Source organism: Phyllobates terribilis, unplaced genomic scaffold (assembly GCF_046119375.1).
Source record: "Phyllobates terribilis strain yellow unplaced genomic scaffold, ASM4611937v1 Scaffold_9__5_contigs__length_417890890, whole genome shotgun sequence".
NCBI lineage: Eukaryota > Metazoa > Chordata > Amphibia > Anura > Dendrobatidae > Phyllobates > Phyllobates terribilis.
The window spans coordinates 208,355,843-208,376,491 of record NW_027362769.1 but is presented as its reverse complement, the minus strand read 5'-3'; the positions used below and the strand labels follow the sequence as shown (position 1 = coordinate 208,376,491).

The 20,649-nt window shown below is 44.2% G+C and overlaps 1 protein-coding gene across 3 annotated transcripts in view; it reads left to right on the top strand.

The window, feature by feature from the left end:
- LOC141162011 (uromodulin-like) overlaps positions 1-5,764 on the top strand; it is a 30,853-nt gene extending 25,089 nt beyond the window's left edge. For all 3 annotated transcript variants that reach the window (XM_073647624.1, XM_073647626.1, XM_073647625.1), the window contains 4 exons: positions 2,668-2,830; positions 4,491-4,572; positions 5,383-5,409; positions 5,556-5,764. In XM_073647624.1, the coding sequence (XP_073503725.1) occupies positions 2,668-2,830; positions 4,491-4,572; positions 5,383-5,409; positions 5,556-5,626 (343 nt within the window). In that variant the 3' untranslated portion in view covers positions 5,627-5,764. The remainder of the gene's footprint in view (positions 1-2,667; positions 2,831-4,490; positions 4,573-5,382; positions 5,410-5,555) is intronic.
- Positions 5,765-20,649: the final 14,885 nt, after the last annotated feature.

Sequence of the window (20,649 nt, the reverse complement as noted above, 5' to 3'; positions counted from 1 at the left end):
CTTGATCTCATATAGCTACACATTAATTGTAAGCTATAAAATGTATTGGCTGCTTACTGTATATGGTATATTCACCATAGAACAGAGGAAGGGAACCATGCTCTGTATATCTCCTAAAGGGTCTTCTCTCCCTACTTTCTTTTGAAGGGCTCCCATAAAACAGATTCAAATGATTATTAAGAGTTTTCCACTTTATTTTTATTTTAATCAATATGTTGTGAACATTATATTGTGACATTTACTAAAATAAAAGTATGCCAGGTTCTCCTCCTGCACTTGTTAATGCCGCTTTCCTCTAGTCTGTACAGTGTTCCTGTTCCCAAAACAACAGTTGATAGAGAACCTTGTGACTAGAGCCATCCATGAGTTTCCTCTAAATGAAAGCCAACTTTCCCATGTACAGTGTTTTTCATTTGGAGGAGGATGATGATGGACAGGTTGGGTCACATGCTCCTCCATCAGCATCCATTGTGTGGACAAGACAGCTGTGTGGTTTGTAAAGAAGGCTGTACTAACAATAAAAAAGGAGGAGAACCCGTAAGGCTATGTTCACATATTGTGTTTTTGATGCATTTTTTTTATGCAGGTAAAACCTATTGGCAGTAAAGAAGCTGCTTACAAAAAGGTGATTTTTTTTTACTGCACTTTTTCTGCTTTTTTTTTGCTGCATTTTTCAGGATCCCAAAGTTCGGCTTTGGTTCCACCACAGAAACATGAACAATGCAAGGTACTAGGTCGCCAGTGCAAGACATATGTGAAACCATAAAACCATTTTGGAAAAGAGGGCAATTTGATCAAATTATTTAATGGAAAAAGATTTTTATGTCTGAAAAAATAGTGACTATTCTGAACAAAAAAGTTCACATGAGTTCATGAAAAAATACACAATTACAAATGTAACAGTGGGGGGAGTTGAATTGGTCTGGAATTGTTTACCTAAGACATTGGCAGAATATTGAGTTTGTAGGACACTATTTACATTCACACTTTGGTTGGCCCTTGAGTTGCTCAGGTATTGTTCAATTTCAATACTTGGTCAGGCATTGTTTACTTTAACACATTACTAATTTAATTAAACTGTACTAATCCTAACTGCCATTCTCACGTGAGGAGACCAAGACGTTATGGTTTAAACTTGGGAAAATTACAAAAATAAATGTGTCTCACATACTGCTGTACATGCTTTTTTCACTCAAAACATTTTTTGCTGTGTTTTTTTCCGCATTTTTACACTTACTCATTTCTTTCCATGGGTAAAAAAAAGGTGCAAAAACATTACAAAAACACTGGAAGAAGAGACATGTTGCAGTTTTAAAAAATGCAGCAGTTTTCCAATATAGTCAGGAAAAAAAACAATGTGTGAGTGACATTTCTGAAATCTCATCGCTTTTGCTGGTTCTGTAAAACGCAGCTTTTAATTTGCAAAAAAAAACACAGCAAAATTGCAACTTGTGAACATTGCCTTATGCTCATGTATTTGTAAGTGTCAAAAAATCATATGCTCAACACTTATAGTAAAACTAGATGGTGGCCTGATTCTAACGCATCGAGTATTCTAGAATATGTATGCGGCTGACCGGGCGCGACTATTCAGCGAAGCAGTATTTAAATGGGTTGTGCACTACTTTAAATTAACCCCCCAATGTATCCCCCCCTCCCCGGGCCCCTAATGAATTTTGTAATTACGTCATGTTGTCAATACTGCTTGTGACAACATCGCTGATAACGCACATCCAGCACGTAATTCCCCCAGCTGTAGCCGGCTCTTGCTTCCTCTTACATCACGACCAATCAGCAGAGCGGTGTTTAAATTTGGCACCAATATCGCTGATTGGTCGCGGCCGGCGGCGCGACCAATCAGTGAACCGTGTTAGTGTGGACCGGGGAGCGGCGCTGCCTGTGCAGGTACTTCTGCTGTGAGCAGCCGGGAAATGACCGGCTAGCGCCGGTCATCGCCCGGCTGCATCGCCGCTGACCTCCATGCGGCAACAGTCGGCTAGGGCCGCTGATCTCCTGATGGCATGTGTGAAGGGAGGACCGGGGAGCGGCGCCACCTAGGCTGCCGGTCGGGGTACTTCTGCTGCGAGAAGGGCATCTCCCGGCTGCATCGCCGCTGACCTCCGTGCGGCAGATTAGCCGCTAACGGCCGCCATCTTGTTCTGAAAACCCGCGTCACTGATTGGCCGCGGCCAGACCAATCAGCGACATGGGATTTCCGGGTCGGACAGACAGACGGGATAAGCCGATTATGTAGTAAAATAAAGATAAAATAGACAACCCCCTTTTTTAAGTGATTAGATGTTTGATTTCAACAAATTAAAGTTCTTTATTGTGTAATAAAAAGTTATACAAAATTCTAATATATTTCTGTATTAATCTATCACATTTTCAAGATCTTAGTTGGCTGGCTTTCAGTAGGACCCTTTGTTTACTCACTGTTAAAAAAAAACATCTTTGCTATTAATATTTGCTCTGTAATTTTATTGTTACTCTTCAACTTTCCTGCCCTTGACACAATGCCATAATCTAGTTCACAGAATCTATCTTCCGGCCATATACACATTTACATTTCAATTTCCTTGGTGATAATCAAACTAATATTGGTTCAATTCATAAAAATGAAAAACCTGTTACAGCCACTTCTGAGAGTGTTTCATTTTTTTCTAGATGTCCTAATAAAGAAGATGCGAGCATCAAGGTACTGGAGAATGGAGTCTCCTTACGAGGACGTTTTTCTCTGCAGATGTTCAAATTTGTTGGCGAGCACAATCTGGTGTATCTACATTGTGAAATAAACCTCTGTGACACCAAGAGACAATTGTGCAAACCGGTGAGTGAGAGTTAGTGGAAAGTACTAAAAAGGGAAGAACCTTAGGGTCCAGCAGAACTACATTAAAAGGGTGTTGTGTGTGAAGAAGGGAGACGATGCTCTGGGAGCATGTTCTGAAGTAAATAAGTATCAAGTGGCAGAAAAATTCCTTATCTCAGGCAAGTGGGAGCTTATCTTATCTTTATTAGATAAAAAGTTCAAGTTTAGCCAGACCTGAGGGTCATAGCGAAGACTGTCCAGGCTAGGACAACTGTTCTTCTAAAGGAAATTGAACAGGTACGAAGATGAAGTAGTACACCAAAAGGCCCACATCAAATGGAAATTGACAATAGTTGTGAGGGTCGTAGTGACACAACTCGACCTGTGTGGCCCTCACAAGGGAAGATGAAGGTTCCCATTCTGGTCTGTTTGTTCCGTGCAACATGTAATGGAAGAAATGTACATCCACGTTGTGGTAAGACGACTCACTCGGCTGTCTTCAGAAGTAGACTCAGGACACGGTTTCCTCTGCAAGTTTATTGTACGGCATAAACCTCTGCAGATTCATAAATAATAAACACGGCCTTCCTGGCATAACAGCAAAACAAAAGGTAAATGATAGAAAGTCTATAGGAGTGTGGGGTTCACCCACACAGGTTGTAACACAGAACTTCAGCTCCTCCTGAGCTATGACTTTCCAGTCTGGAGAGCTTGCCTCTCCAAACACAACAACAGAAAAAAAATAGTGACCGAGCATTTAAGCTTGCTCAGCCACACCCTGAGAGGAGGTAGGGTGATGACTTCCCACCCGATCTCTATGCCATTCACACAAAACCACTCCCTTTTTAGGTGAATTAACTCCCAACATATAACCTGCTGGAGAAAAGTTGTAGGTTCAGTTCACACAGGCTAGCAGCCGGAGTGACACATACCACCCCTATCATATAACACCAGTGACTGTCACAACGTGTAACCATGACGTTCCTGCCTCTGGATTGTGAAGAAGATGTATTCTGTAAGTGTAATGCCTGCAGTCTGATGTTTATACGTTTCACCAGTTCACTTAGTAGAGAAAAGTTTATTTTTTCACTCTGGTGTCTCTCATTCATCTCTACCTCATCGGATCCTAACCTGCCATGTCAAGATGCAGCATGAGGTCTGCAATGGTGTCTTGCTAAGGTAACAGCACACCTACCCAGCCAGGATCCTCATTTTTCTGTAAAGTCCAGGGACACAGAAACAACCCTCAACAATGGTGTGTACTGGTGTTGCACTATTTTGGAGACATGAACATGCAGTGAATTGACTAGCGATCTTTTATAAAGTCCTGCCTTTGACAGAGCTTCAAAAGAATAAAAGATAGCTACTATGGAAGTCTACCCCTGTCTCTAACCATTTAGATGCCATGGTCTAGACGAGAGTAGCTGCAGAAAACACATCATTATTCTGGCCGAAATGGTCTATATACGTATTACATTGATGACCATTTGTTAGAATGACCAGCATGTAGAATTATATGTTCCTTGAAGTATCCATTGCTAGTAGATTGTGCTGCCAACTGGAGCTTCTCCCAATGATATTAGTTGACCACTGAAACAGCTTACTTATAAAGTATTTGACATGGTGAGATAACTCTTACAATGTAAAATTTATTTCCATCTTTTTATTGTTTCTGTTACAGTCCTGCTCTGGACCGCAGTCTCGAAGAGCTGTAAATGATGATAGAGTTTTCGTTCTGGAGTTTGGACCTATAATTTGTAAGGGTAAGTTCATATAAATCATACTCCAGAATACAACACAAATGTTGGTAATAGAATTGTAGGTTTATTGCCAACGCGTTTCTGAGTCCATTGACTCCTTCCTCAGGACAACCATACATCTATTGTTACATCTGCTATTTAAATCTTGGAGGTAGGGTGTTAGTGGAGATAGATTGCTATGAGAGGACAACAGAGGAAAAGGCAGTCCCTCTTTCCGTAAAATTCATTTTCAAAAAGTCTTGTCTCTTTGACCGCTGACTTGCCGTAGACAATGATGATCTCTGCTCTGTCAACAAATGTTTTGGTTGGAAAAACAACTCATGTGCCCAAAACTTCATGCCAGTCAGATGAGCAGTTAATATAAGAAATGCTCTGCTTAGTAATACATTTGGATGTCTAACTTGAAGGAGAAATAACCACTTAAATAACTGACAAGGAGATGGTTGTTTTGGCAACTTAATTTCACTGGTACCACACATCCTATACATGATACAATGCTGGCCAATTCTTTGATGTCAGCTATGATATCAGACAATATATGAACAGTTATTTTTACCAATGACTTACATGTCCCTTTTTTATTGTTTCTGAGTTTTCTTTATGTAGAAATATCATATCCATATGGATAACTCCTTAGTTTCACTACATCACATCCATAAAGGAAGTCAAATGATGGATCCAAAGGGCCACCGTTAGTTGCTAATGACTTATAATTGTCATTCTGTTATGTTGACCGTAAAAATTATAAAAACAGGGATATTTGATTCTCAAAATTATATAAAGTATACCTTCTTTTGTGTTTTTCTTTTATAGATTTTTTCCAGTTGTCACTTGCTCTCAGTAAGTTTCTTATTTTGTTTTGCACTAATCATTACTCTACAGTATGTTCCATATCTATACTGCCTTATACAGTATATTGCTGAATAGTGTAGTCTACGTCCTTTATGTGTAGCTGTAGTAACTGTCTTTTATCTTGTATTTTTCAGGAATGAATACTTCATGGCCTCTTCTTACACTACTCATTTTGCTTTGCACTATATATCTGATTCTACCATAGATTCTACCTGTCTTGTGCACTTTATGCACAATTACTAGGCAATTTGTATTTTTGATGATTAGTTTTATTACTGAACAACTCCAGTGCTGTCAGTCAATCCAAAAGGTTAATAAACCTGAAACCTGAATATTTAAGAAAGTGAGTTTTTTTATTTCTTAGGAGAATATCTGTGTGCAGAGTTATTATGCTAATAAGTGAAAATACGTAAATTTGTACCTCGGCCATGTCTCTGAGCTCTGAGCACCTCGTACTTCTGGGCAGTCCAGGGAGGCTGCAATTCTGGAATATGACAGCATTGGAGGATAAGGGTATGTGCACACCGTCAGGAATGGTAGCGCTTTGAACACTGCATACTTAATGCTGCTGATGAGTTTACGCAGCATTAACTAGAAGCACAGTGGGCATGGGATTTCTTTAAATCCCATCCAATTTGCTTGTAATGTAGAATGCAGCATTTTGTGCTATTCCTGATCGTTGACAAAAAGCCTTAGAAGGCAGTAGAGCTGTAGAGCAGTACAATAATGAGTGTCTGCAGGCAACAGTGAAGCATGGTGGAGGTTACTTCCAAGTTTGGGGCTTTATTTCACAAAATAAAGTTGGGAATTTGGTCATGATTAATGGTGTCCTCAATGCTGAGAAATACAAGCAGATACTTATCCATCATTTAATACCATCTGGGAGGCGTCTGAATAGCTCAAAATATATTCTGCAGCAGTACATTGACTCCAACATGCAGAAAATGTCATTAATAACTATCCTCAGCGTGAAGAAGAACAAGGAGTCCTTTAAGTGATGATATGGCAGCACAAAGGCCTGGTCTCAACATCAACCAGTGTATCTGGGATTAGATGGAGAGAAAAAAGGATTTGCACAAACCGACATCAACAAAAGATCTGTGGTTAGTTCTCCAAGATTTTTAGAACAACGTACCTGCCTAGTTCCTTCAAAAACTGTGCAAGTATATCTAGAAGAATTGATGTTTTGATGCTGCTTTGATTATAAAGGGTGATCACTAGTGTTGAGCGATACCTTCCGATATCGGGAAATATCGGATCGGATTGGATCAGACCGATGCCGAAAAAGTATCGGATATCGCCGATTCCGATACCGGAAACCAATGCAAGTCAATGGGACAGAAATATCGGAATGAAAATAAACCCTTTCTTTCCTTGTAGGTTAATTCTACATGAAGGAAAACAACTAAGAATAATGTAGAATGTATTGGGGGAGGTGGGGGAGACAATAAAGGCATAGAGGTTTAGCCCAATCAAATGGAATAGCAGGAATTAATATTTTTTTAAGACGTTCTGAGTTACGGAAATATTGACTATGTTAAGTATTTTTATATTTTGTCAGATATTTATGTTTCACTACTTCCATGCTCTTCACCTTCTTTTTTACTTCTCCCACACTTTCTCGTTCATCATCCTCAGCATCTTTTTCATCCACTTCTTCTTCACCTTCTTCATCTTCTTCTTCTTCTTCACCTTCTTCGTATTATTCTTTTTTTTTACATTCTTCATATTCTACTTCTTCATCTTCTTCATCTTCTTCTTCTTCATCATATTCTTATTTGTGACAGGCATTCCTGTAGTTGTTATCAATAAAAGGTTGGACATTACACCTTTCGTTCTGCCCGTCACAAAAGATTTACAACAGGATTTGTCCGCGTTCAGTTTGGCCTGCAGCAGCAGGTCTTTTCCAGGGGCACCACGAGGAGGAACGGACTCACCCCCATACACTGCTTAGTCATCTTCTGCTTATAATTTAGATATTATCTTTTGCTCTGATTTTTAGTCTTATGCTTAATGTTCTTCCGCTTTTTGTTCTGCAGCTTCTTGTATTTCTGCTTCTTGGTTTTCTGTCTCTTGTTCTTCTGTATCTTGGTGCTTGTCTTCTCTTCTTTGTCCTCTTGGTCAACTTCTTCAGGGTCATCTTCTTGGTCTTCTTCGGGGTGGTCTTCATGGTCGTCGTCTTCGGGGGTCCTCGTCTTCGGGGTCCTCGTTTTCTTCGGGTTGGTCTTCTGGGTCCTCGTCTTCGGGGTCCTTGTCTTCTTCGGGGTGGTCTTCAGGGTCCTCGTCTTCAGGGTGGTCTTCAGGGTCCTCGTCTTCTTCTGGGTGGTCTTCAGGGTCCTCGTCTTCTTCGGGGTGGTCTTCAGGGTCCTCGTCTTCAGGGTCGTCGTCTTCGGGGTCCTCATCTTCTTAGGGTTGGTCTTCAGGGTCCTCATCTTCAGGGTCCTCGTCAGGGAGATCCAGAGTGGTTACCAAGAACCATTTCAAAAAGCTTGAACTTGGAAATGTAGCAGAAGGTACAAGAAAGCTGAGGAACTACCGAGGACCAGCTGACGGTACTGGAACCCGGATGGGTAGCAGAAGGTACAAGAGCCAATGGAACTGCCGAAGACCAGCTGACGGTACTGGAACTCGGTTACTAAGCAGGAGGTACCTGTGCCAGAAAGCACTACCAAGGACCAGCAGACGTTGGTGGAACCCGGATGGGTAGTAGAAGGTACAAGAGCAAATGGAACTACCGAGGACCAGCTGACGGTACTGGAACCCGGATGGGTAGCAGAAGGTACAAGAGCCAATGGAACTGCCGAAGACCAGCTGACGGTACTGGAACTCGGTTACTAAGCAAGAGGTACCTGTGCCAGAAAGCACTACCAAGGACCAGCAGCCGTTGGTGGAACTTGGATACCGAGAAGGAGGCACCTAATCCAAAGGCACTGCCGAGAACCAGCTGACGGTACTGGAACCCGGATGGGTAGCAGAAGGTACCCATGTAAAAAAAAGTTCAAGGCCGCGAGCCGGCCGCAGTTACCAAAACCCACAGTCCTACAGGGGGTGCTTGTCCTATTGGCACTATGGAACCAGCCTTCATTGCCAGATCCCGCAGCCCACATAGGAGTCACCTAAACTGCAGGCACCATAGAGTCGGCTAACCCGACCGCAACACGACAGGACAACGCATTGGAGGCAAAGTGACGTTGACACTACCCGGAAACAGCTGGCATGCTGGAACCAGGCTGGGCAGGAGGGAGTACCAGTGCCAAAGACACTGCCGAGAACCAGCTGACGGTACTGGAACCCGGATGGGTAGTAGAAGGTACAAGAGCAAATGGAACTACCGAGGACCAGCTGACGGTACTGGAACCCGGAAGGGTAGTAGAAGGTACAAGAGCCAATGGAACTGCCGAAGACCAGCTGGGGGTGTTGGAACCCAGGGTAAATACTAAAAACAGAGTGGAGCCAGAGGTGTAATTGGAGCAAGTTTTAAATCCGTAGTACAGTGGATGTGGACAAAGCAGGAGAATTTGCCGGACACACAGCAGGGGAACAGCTGACATTACTGAACCCCAATAACACGGCAGCAAGTGTTGACTGTGCAGACGGCACTTACGAGCGCCAACTAGCGGTGTTGGAGCTCAGGGATAATACTGAAAACAGAGGAGCCAGAGGTGTAATTGGAGCAACTTTAAAATCTGTAGTAGTGAGAATGTGGACAGAGCAGGAGAAATTGCCGTCCGCACAGCAGGGGAACAGCTGACGTTACAGAACCCCAATGACACGGCAGCAAGTGTTGACTGTCCAGACGGCACTTCCGAGCGCCAACTGGTGGTGTTGGAGCTCAGGGATAATACTGAAAACAGAGGAGCCAGAGGTGTAATTGGAGCAACTTTAAAATCTGTAGTAGTGAGAATGTGGACAGAGCAGGAGAAATTGCCGTCCGCACAGCCGGGGAACAGCTGACGTTACTGAACCCCAATGACACGGCAGCAAGAGCAGACGGCACTTCCGAGCGCCAACTGGCGGTGTTGGAGCTCAGGGATTACATTTCAGGTGGTAGAAACATGAACAGAACAGGAGACCTGGATACTGTTGCAAACCAATTATTTATTCTGGAAGAGGACTGGCAAATTCATGAGAGATCCAGGCCTTGTTCATTTTGAGAAAAGTAAGCCGGTCAACGTTATCGGAGGATAGTCGCATGCGACGGTCTGTTAGTACACCACCTGCTGCACTAAAGACGCGTTCCGATAATACACTAGCAGCAGGGCAAGCTAGCACCTCCAATGCATACTGACTAAGCTCTGGCCATGTATCCAGCTTACAGACCCAAAACTTGAAGGGAGAAGAGCCGTCTGGGAGTACACTAAGAGGGCAAGACATGTAGTCTGTCACCATCTGACGGAAACGTTGCCTCCTGCTGACTGGAGCCGTCTGTGATGGTGTAGACATTTGTGGCGGCGGGGACACAAAACTTTGCCACATTTCGGACATACTGGTCTTGCCTTGTGCTGAGGCGCTGCTTCTGCTCTCTCTTTGTGCAGAGCTTCCTCCACTGCCTCGACGCACTGAGCTGCTTTGTAAAGCACTAGCAGCACTGCTCTCGGTTGGAATGGAGAACATGATGGAATGCACCTATGCGTCTTGGTACTCCCGCATTTTACGCTCCCGGTTCAACGGTGTTATGAGGCTTTGTAAGTTGTCCCGGTAGCGAGGATCTAGGAGGGTGGACACTCAATAATCAGCCGTGTTGAGAATGTGGGCGATGCGGCGGTGGTTTCTCAGGCACTGCAGCATGAAATCAACCATGTGCTGCAGACTGCCAACTGGCCAAGAAACGCTGTCCCCTGCTTGAGGCGTGATCTCTGCCTGCTCTGCATCACCACACCCTCGCTCTAGATACTGACTACTAGAGCATTGTGTACCTCCCTCCTCTGGACAGATGTCTTCCTCATCCATTGACTCCTCCTCATCCTCCTCACAAAGTGTCCCCTGCCTAGGCCTTTGTGAGGAACCACGTTGCGCAGACTGTAGAGAAGCAGATGGCATTTGTGACTCCTCATCCTCCACCTCTTCAAAAACCTCGTCCCTTAGTGCTTGCAGTGTTTTTTCAAGCAGGCAGATAAGGGGGACAGTCATGCTGACTAGTGCATCATCTGCACTCGCCATCCGCGTGGAATAATCGAAGGCACGCAAAATGTGGCAAATGTCCTTCATAGAGGCCCACTCAGTGGTGGTGAAGTGTGAACGGCGCGCACTGCGACTTGTTTGTGCCTGCTGCAGCTGGTACTCCATTACTGCTGCCTGCTGCTCACACAACCTCTCCAACATATGTAACGTTGAATTCCACCTGGTGGGTAGGTCACATATGATGCGATGTTCCGGAAGACGTAATCGGCGCTGCAGAGCTGCAATGCGTGATCTTGCATTGCTGGAACGCAGCAAGTGAGCGCACTCTATGCGGACCTTGTGAAGCAGTGCATCAAGATCCGGATAGTCCCTCAAAAAACTCTGCATGACCAAGTTGAGCACATGTGCCAGACATGGGATGTGAGTGAGGTTGCCTAGGCCCAGAGCTGCCACCAGATATCGGCAATTGTCACACACTACCATGCCTGGCTGGAGATTCGCTGGCACAAACCACACGTCGCTCTGCTGCTTGATGGCATTCCACAGCTCCTGCGCTGTGTGGCTTCGATTCCCCAAAGAAATTAATTTTAATACGGCCTGTTGACGTTTGGCCACGGCTGTGCTCATATTGGTCACCATAACAGGTAACCGTTCACAGGTCGATGTGGAGGTAGACCGTGACGGCTCCTGCAGCGCTGATTCAGAGGAACTGGAGTATGAGGAGGAGTCAATGTGTACAGACTGGATTCCTGCAATCCTTGGAGTGGGCAGAACACGTACAGCACCACTCTCAAGATCTGTACCCGGCTCCACAACATTTACCCAATGGGCAGTGAGGGAAAGGTATCGTCCCTGTCCATGCTTACTTGTCCACGCATCGGTGGTCAGGTGGACCTTGCTACTGACGGCGTTTTGTAGCGCATGTTTAATTTTTCCCTCCACATGATGTTGCAGGGCAGGGACGGTTTGCCTGCTGAAATAAAAACGGCTGGGCACGTTGTATTGTGGGACTGCCAATGCCATAAAGTTACGGAATGTGTCAGTCTCCACCGGCCTGAATGATAGCATTTCAAGGGCCAGCAGTTTAGCAATGCCAGCATTCAGAGCCTGTGCTCGGGGGTGGTTTGCCGAGTATGGGTGCCTTTTCTCCCATGCCTGTGCTAACGATGGCTGTAGACTGGCCTGGGAGTGTGAGGATGACTGGGAAAGTGGTGCTGTGGATGGAATTACACTGTGTCTCTGTACAACAGTGCCAGAGATTCTTCCATGGCGATCCTGTGAGGAAGCCGAACCAGCTGTGTGTGAGCTGGAGGAAGAGGCTGCAACACAAGCTGAAGAGGTGGTAGGTGGCGCTGTAGGTTGGCCTTGGTCTTCAGTGTGTTTTTGTAACTCCACCATGTGCTTGGTCCGCACATGTTTCCACATATTTGTGGTATTGAGGTTGCTGACACTTTTCCCTCTTTTCACCTTCTGATTACACAGCTTGCATTTGACAAAGCAAATGTCATCTGCAACTGTGTCAAAAAAGGACCAGGCACTGCAAGTCTTGGGAGCGCCCGCTTTGGATTTTGGAAGAGCCATGCTCCTAATGGGTGCCAAAGTGGAGGCTACAGGCAACAAAGTCTGCCCCCTCCCTCTCCCTCCTTTTTGGGCTGTTCGGGGAATCTCTTCCTCAGAGCTGCTCCCACCACCTTCCTGTCCCTCACGCCATGATGGGTCAAGGACCTCATCATCTACACCACCCTCTTCAAACAACTGCTTCTCCTGGGTAGTCTCGACAGCACAGTACGCACCAGAAAGTGGCACCTGAGTCTCATCATCAGATGCGTACTGAGGTGTGCTGCTGACCATAGGCACTGGCCCACCCGCCTCTTCAGATTCAGAGAGACAAAACGGTTGCGCATCAGTGCATACTACCTCTTCTTCAAATTCTCGAATTCTGCTTGGCTGGTCCCCTCTTTCCAAGCCAAGAGATTCAGAGAACAGAAGTAGAGATGGCTCCTGTCCAGGGCTCTCTGACTGCCTGGGCAATTTGGCAGGTGGTGAAGAGACAGATGGGTGCTCTTCAGTGCTCAGGACCTGAGAGGATCTTGAGCTAATTGAAGTCGATGCGTTAGCTGCCATCTATCCGACAACGGCTTCAATTTGGTCCTCCCGCCGCAGTGGGGAACGGCTAGCTCCTGCAAAGCTGCGCATAAAGGACTGTTCCCTGGTAAAACTGGGGGATGCTGAGTCACTGGTGCCCGCAGCAGGCACAGAATCCCCATGTCCTCTCCCTGCAGGCACAGAATCCTCACGTCCTCTCCCTGCAGAAACTCCACGCCCACGCCCACGCCCACTACCACATGCCTTACTCCCTGCCTTCTTCATCTTGGTAGACTGATAAAGATAGGCAGAAAAGTACTAAGGGCTTAGTGTGCTTATTCCTGAACAGCTGCTAACAGGTATAAGAAACACTAATTTTATAAAGTGTGGACTAGACTTTAATATGAGCTAATGTGACCTACACAACTGTAAAGTGGAGTGTTTGGTGAACTTTATTTAGGTTTTTTTTTTGCACAAAAAGACACTGGATGTGCCTAAAGATGTAATACCGATAGTATCACAAACTTTTTGTAGCTATTGCAATGTTGGAAGGTAACCTACAATGCAATAGATGAGGCTACAAAAAGTAGGCTAATACTAATCTGGCTGGGGCTGCAGGGCCCAATGCTGCAGAAAGGCTCCTCTAACTACTCCTATATTGTATGTTTGGAACCAATTTAGCTGAATACGGATGGAACCACCACACTAATAGGAGAAATCAGGAAAAATTATGAATTGGCAAAAAAGGACAATGTATGAGGCAGTGACACACACTGAGTGCACTACAACCAGACGTGGTTGAAGCACACACTACAGGGTGAGCTGCACTCACACACCAGACCTTGCAGACCTTGCAGACAGCGGTGAACAGTACAGATGCAGAGCACTGTGCACTAGCGCTGCAAGACCAAAAAAAATTCTCTATCTACTCCTATATAGTGTGTTTGGAACCAATTTAGCTGAATACGGATGGAACCACCACACTAATATGAGATATCAGGAAAAATTATGAATTGGCAAAAAAGGACAATGTATGAGGCAGTGACACACACTGAGTGCACTACAACCAGACGTGGTTGAAGCACACACTACAGGGTGAGCTGCACTCACACACCAGACCTTGCAGACCTTGCAGACAGCGCTGAACAGTACAGATGCAGAGCACTGTGCACTAGCGCTGCAAGACCAAAAAAATTTCTCTATCTACTCCTATGTAGTGTGTTTGGAACCAATTTAGCTGAATACGGATGGAGCCACCACACTAATAGGAGATATCAGGAAAAATTATGAATTGGCAAAAAAGGACAATGTATGAGGCAGTGACACACACTGAGTGCACTACAACCAGACGTGGTTGAAGCACACACTACAGGGTGAGCTGCACTCACACACCAGACCTTGCAGACAGCGGTGAACAGCACAGAGAACTGTGCACTAGCACTGCAAGGCACAGCGATTTATAAAGTAGCTTGGGTAAAGCAGAATAGACCAAATAGGTAGCTAAAACTGTCCCTCAGAACAACAGCATCATATCCCTAACTGAATTCACAGCAGAGTGAGCTCAAAATGGCGGTGGCGGCTTTTATAGTGCATCATGACATCATTTCAGCAGCCAATCACAGCCATGCCATTAGTTAAGATGCCTACATGCCTAACAGGATGTGCCCACACTTCATAGGATCCTCATTGGCTGAATAAAATGAAAATGGCTCATTGCATTATGGGAACTTCCGATTCCGGTATACGATATTGCAAAAGTATCGGAATTAGGTATCGGAATTCCGATACCGCGAATATCGGCCGATACCCGATTAGAGATGAGCGTTGTTCTACTCGAACTGTTCGCCAATCTCAAATTCGAGCTGTTTTGGGCGGTGTTCGAGCCGGTCGGCGAACACGAACAATTTGAGAAAAATTCGGCTGTTCGAGGTTATGTTCGATAACTGTTCGTGCACCAAAATCATAACTGGATTTTTTCTCAGTAATGATGAAAATTAATGTTAATACTCAGTTTGAGTGTACAGCGGGGCGGGGGGAGGGGCAGGGGATGGATCTCTGCAGGAACAATGAAGATCTCCATTTTTTTTTCTCTTTCCCGCATTTGCAGTGGGGAGGTGCAATCTGTCAGCCTATCAGCAGCGCACACACGGAGCGAAGTGCTTTTTTTCACACAAGCAAGGGCATGTGTGATTGGCAGTGTATGTCACATGTCCTTGCCCTATAAGACCAAGCCATTTTCCCCATCGCCACCATTTTCTCACTGCTGCAGCTGCGTGTTAGACGGCACCGCTGTTGCTGTGTGCGCTATACCTTGTTAATTTCAAGCCAATTTTCGCACAAATATACAGATAGCTTGGGAGTAGGGAATAGTTGTGATTGCAGTCCTTTTAAGGACTAGGTTACAGCATTTCCTACGACTTTTATCAGGCAGGTCTGTGCTCTTAAATAGATAGATTGTGGGAGTAAAGACTAATTGTAATTGGAGTCCTTTTCAGGACTAGGTTACATCAGTTCCTATCAGTTTTTGCCAGGCAGGTCTGTGCCAGTGCTGTGCAAGTTTTTTTCACAGCATTTGGCTGAATCTAGCAAAGCTAATCCTTTTTGGCCTATTGCAGAGTGTGTTAGTCAGTGGAGTAGCCTATCTGTGTTGCAAGATATACCACCTGTGTATAGAATACCAATTTTTTTACTGCACCTAGTGAAGTAAAATCTTTTGGGCATAGCATCATTCTATTAGTCCATCTATACTGACCTCCATCAGGTTGCAAACTGAATATAATTTTTTTCTGCATCTAGCTCTGAAAAAATATTTGGGCTTCTAGCGGTGTGTGGGACTTGGTCTATTAGTCCATCTATACTGACCTCCATCAGGTTGCAAATTAAAAATAATTTTTTTCTGCATCTAGCTCTGAAAAAATATTTGGCCTTCTAGCAGTGTGTGGGACTTGGTCTATTAGTCCATCTATACTGACCTCCATCAGGTTGCAAATTAAAAATAATTTTTTTCTTCATTTATCTCTGAAAAAATATTTGGGCTTCTAGCAGCGTGTGGGACTTGTTCTATTAGTCCATCTATACTGACCTCCATCAGGTTGCAAATTAAAAATAATTTTTTTCTGCATCTAGCTCTGAAAAAATATTTGGGCTTCTAGCAGTGTGTGGGACTTGGTCTATTAGTCCATCTATACTGACCTCCATCAGTTTGCAAATTAAAAATAATTTTTTTCTGCATCTAGCTCTGAAAAAATATTTGGGCTTCTAGCAGTGTGTGGGACTTGGTCTATTAGTCCATCTATACTGACCTCCATCAGGTTGCAAATTAAAAATAATTTTTTTCTTCATTTATCTCTGAAAAAATATTTGGGCTTCTAGCAGCGTGTGGGACTTATTCTATTAGTCCATCTATACTGACCTCCATCAGGTTGCAAATTAAAAATAATTTTTTTCTGCATCTAGCTCTGAAAAAATATTTGGGCTTCTAGCAGTGTGTGGGACTTGGTCTATTAGTCCATCTATACTGACCTCCATCAGGTTGCAAATTAAAAATAATTTTTTTCTGCATCTAGCTCTGAAAAAATATTTGGGCTTCTAGCAGTGTGTGGGACTTGTTCTATTAGTCCTTCTATACTGACGTCCAGCAGGTTGCAAATTGAATATAATTTTTTTCTGCATCTAGCTCTGAAAAAATATTTGGGCTTCTAGCGGTGTGTGGGACTTGGTCTATTAGTCCATCTATACTGACCTCCATCAGGTTGCAAATTAAAAATAATTTTTTTCTGCATCTAGCTCTGAAAAAATATTTGGGCTTCTAGCAGTGTGTGGGACTTGGTCTATTAGTCCATCTATACTGACCTCCATCAGGTTGCAAATTGAATAAAAAAATTTTCTGCATCTAGCTCTGAAAAAATATTTGGGCTTCTAGCGGTGTGTGGGACTTGGTCTATTAGTCCATCTATACTGACCTCCATCAGGTTGCAAATTAAAAATAATTTTTTTCTGCATCTAGCTCTGAAAAAATATTTGGGCTTCTAGCAGTGTGTGGGACTTGGTCTATTAGTCCATCTATACTGACCTCCGTCAGGTTGCAAATTAAAAATAATTTTTTTCTTCATTTATCTCTGAAAAAATATTTGGGCTTCTAGCAGCGTGTGGGACTTGTTCTATTAGTCCATCTATACTGACCTCCATCAGGTTGCAAATTAAAAATAATTTTTTTCTGCATCTAGCTCTGAAAAAATATTTGGGCTTCTAGCAGTGTGTGGGACTTGGTCTATTAGTCCATCTATACTGACCTCCATCAGGTTGCAAATTAAAAATAATTTTTTTCTTCATTTAGCTCTGAAAAAATATTTGGGCTTCTAGCAGCGTGTGGGACTTGTTCTATTAGTCCATCTATACTGACCTCCATCAGGTTGCAAATTAAAAATAATTTTTTTCTGCATCTAGCTCTGAAAAAATATTTGGGCTTCTAGCAGTGTGTGGGACTTGGTCTATTAGTCCATCTATACTGACCTCCATCAGGTTGCAAATTAAAAATAATTTTTTTCTTCATTTAGCTCTGAAAAAATATTTGGGCTTCTAGCAGTGTGTGGGACGTGTTCTATTAGTCCTTCTATACTGACGTCCAGCAGGTTGCAAATTGAATATAATTTTTTTCTGCATCTAGCTCTGAAAAAATATTTGGGCTTCTAGCGGTGTGTGGGACTTGGTCTATTAGTCCATCTATACTGACCTCCATCAGGTTGCAAATTAAAAATAATTTTTTTCTGCATCTAGCTCTGAAAAAATATTTGGGCTTCTAGCAGTGTGTGGGACTTGGTCTATTAGTCCATCTATACTGACCTCCATCAGGTTGCAAATTGAATAAAAAAATTTTCTGCATCTAGCTCTGAAAAAATATTTGGGCTTCTAGCGGTGTGTGGGACTTGGTCTATTAGTCCATCTATACTGACCTCCATCAGGTTGCAAATTAAAAATATTTTTTTTCTGCATCTAGCTCTGAAAAAATATTTGGGCTTCTAGCAGTGTGTGGGACTTGGTCTATTAGTCCATCTATACTGACCTCCATCAGGTTGCAAATTAAAAATAATTTTTTTCTGCATCTAGCTCTGAAAAAATATTTGGGCTTCTAGCAGTGTGTGGGACTTGGTCTATTAGTCCATCTATACTGACCTCCATCAGGTTGCAAATTAAAAATAATTTTTTTCTGCATCTAGCTCTGAAAAAATATTTGGGCTTCTAGCAGTGTGTGGGACTTGGTCTATTAGTCCATCTATACTGACCTCCATCAGGTTGCAAATTAAAAATAATTTTTTTCTGCATCTAGCTCTGGAAAAATATTTGGGCTTCTAGCAGTGTGTGGGACTTGGTCTATTAGTCCATCTATACTGACCTCCATCAGGTTGCAAATTGAATAAAAAAATTTTCTGCATCTAGCTCTGAAAAAATATTTGGGCTTCTAGCGGTGTGTGGGACTTGGTCTATTAGTCCATCTATACTGACCTCCATCAGGTTGCAAATTAAAAATAATTTTTTTCTGCATCTAGCTCTGAAAAAATATTTGGGCTTCTAGCAGTGTGTGGGACTTGGTCTTTTAGTCCATCTATACTGACCTCCATCAGGTTGCAAATTGAATAAAAAAATTTTCTGCATCTAGCTCTGAAAAAATATTTGGGCTTCTAGCGGTGTGTGGGACTTGGTCTATTAGTCCATCTATACTGACCTCCATCAGGTTGCAAATTGAATAAAAAAATTTTCTGCATCTAGCTCTGAAAAAATATTTGGGCTTCTAGCGGTGTGTGGGACTTGGTCTATTAGTCCATCTATACTGACCTCCATCAGGTTGCAAATTAAAAATAATTTTTTTCTGCATCTAACCCAGCCAATAGTTTTGGCCTAATACCACAGTTTGGCCACTCAGCTCTGCTCTGTTACCATCCATTGTTTTTTTGTGCAAACAACTCCAGAGTTGTGAATTAGTTAACCACCAAAATGAGTGGAAAAAGGCCTGCTGCTGGTGGAAAGGGGAATAGACGTGTTGGGAAGGGGAAAAAAGGTTGTGTCCGTGGGGTAGGTGCAGAAGAAAGACCATCTTCCAGCCAAACTAAAATGTCTACTTCTTTTAGCGGACAATGTGATAAGATCCCTTTCTTACGGCCACGCCAATCGCTACAAATTCCAGATGAGGCACAAAAACAGCAGGTGCTTCAACGGATATCAAGTGCTTCTTTAAGTGGGCTCTCCTCCACATCAACTTCAACATCACAAATACTCCAGTCCTCAAAGGTGTCACCCAAATCGCACTTGCTTCCTCACAGCTCCCAAATCTCCAGCTGCCCGTCTGAGTATGAGGTAGAACAGATGGTTGAGTCTGCAGAGCTGTTTACTCATACTATAGCCTGGGAATCAGAGGTCGACTCCAGCGCTTCTGTGAATCCAGACGAGGAAATGATCTGCACTGATGCCCAGAATCTTTATGAGTCGGATCCAGGACCAGACGCAGAAGGTTCTGACCATAATGTAGACCCTCATTCCCAAACTGTAACTCCTGTTGGTGGAGACAATGAGGAAGACGATGATAAGACTCAAATACCTGATTGGAGCGACAACTTTAGTTTTTTGTCAGGGCAGGAACAGGTTGGCTCTGAGGACGACGGGTGTGATAACGCACAGGGTGATGATGATGAGGTCGGAGATCCCACTTACTGTCAACCCACAGTCAGCCAAGAGATGAGGTCAGCAGAGGAGGTGGAGGAAGATGCTAGTGACGACGAGGTCAGGTTGCGCCTTCCTGGACAGAGACGTAGTACTGGAAGCACGTCAACAACTGCATCCTCAAACACAACTCTGCCTCTCACCACAAGTCGTGGTGGCTCTTCAGGTCGCATGGGTGCTAAGCCTTGCATAGCCTGGGCATTTTTTCAGATCGATAAAGATGACCCAACTCGTGTTATCTGTAACATTTGTCAGCAAAAGCTAAGTAGAGGCCAAAAAATACATAGTTTGAGTACTTCATGCATGAACCGGCACATGGACATGAAGCATAAGTTGCAGTGGGAAGCTCAGTGTGCTACAATGCGGTCTAGCCGGCCGGGCCAACCACCGTCTGCCATATCTTGTGCATCCGCGGCCTCTTCATCCTCTGTGACTGGGGGGACAGCAGTCACACCTGTTTTGGGGCGCAGACCTGCCACCTCTTTACCCGCAACAGCCAGCGTGATTGGCAGGTCATCATTTTCTTTGGAGGTGGTAACACCAGCTGGTCTTGAGCGCTGTCCGACATCGATAGCACCACCTTTGGATCAAGGCAACCTAACATGTCCGCCTGCATCTTCCTCACAGACCGGCAGTTTGCCGGGGACACCCTTATCAACCCCGTCTAAGCACAATAGCCAGCCCTCGGTCCCTCAGATGTGGACAAGTAAAAGACCATTTCCTCCTAGCCATGAGAAAGCTAAGAGGTTGAATTTCACCATCTGCAAGCTCTTGGCTACAGAAATGCTGCCTTTCCGCCTGGTGGACACAGAGGATTTTCGAGACCTTATGTCCGTCGCAGTGCCCCAGTACCAGATGCCCAGTCGGCACTACTTCTCAAAGAAAGGTGTGCCTGCGCTCCACCAGCATGTCGCACACAACATCACCGCTTCTTTGAGAAACTCTGTGTGTGACAGGGTGCATTTCACCACAGACACTTGGACGAGTAGGCATGGACAGGGGCGTTACATGTCGCTGACTGGGCACTGGGTAACTATGGTGACAGCAGGACAAGGGGCTGCTGTCCAAGTCTTGCCGTCCCCACGAGTTGTGCGTCAATCCTCTTTATGTCATTTTTCCTCCACTGCTTCTGCCTCCTCAACCTCCTCTCGGTCTTCCACCTGCACCCAAAGCCTGTCTGGTCATGCCACAAGCTTTCTAACTGCGCAGAAGGGATCCTGCACACCTCCTTACTATGCTGGCAGTAGGGCTCAACGTCATCAGGCGGTTTTTACATTGAAATGTCTGGGAAATGTGAGTCACACAGCT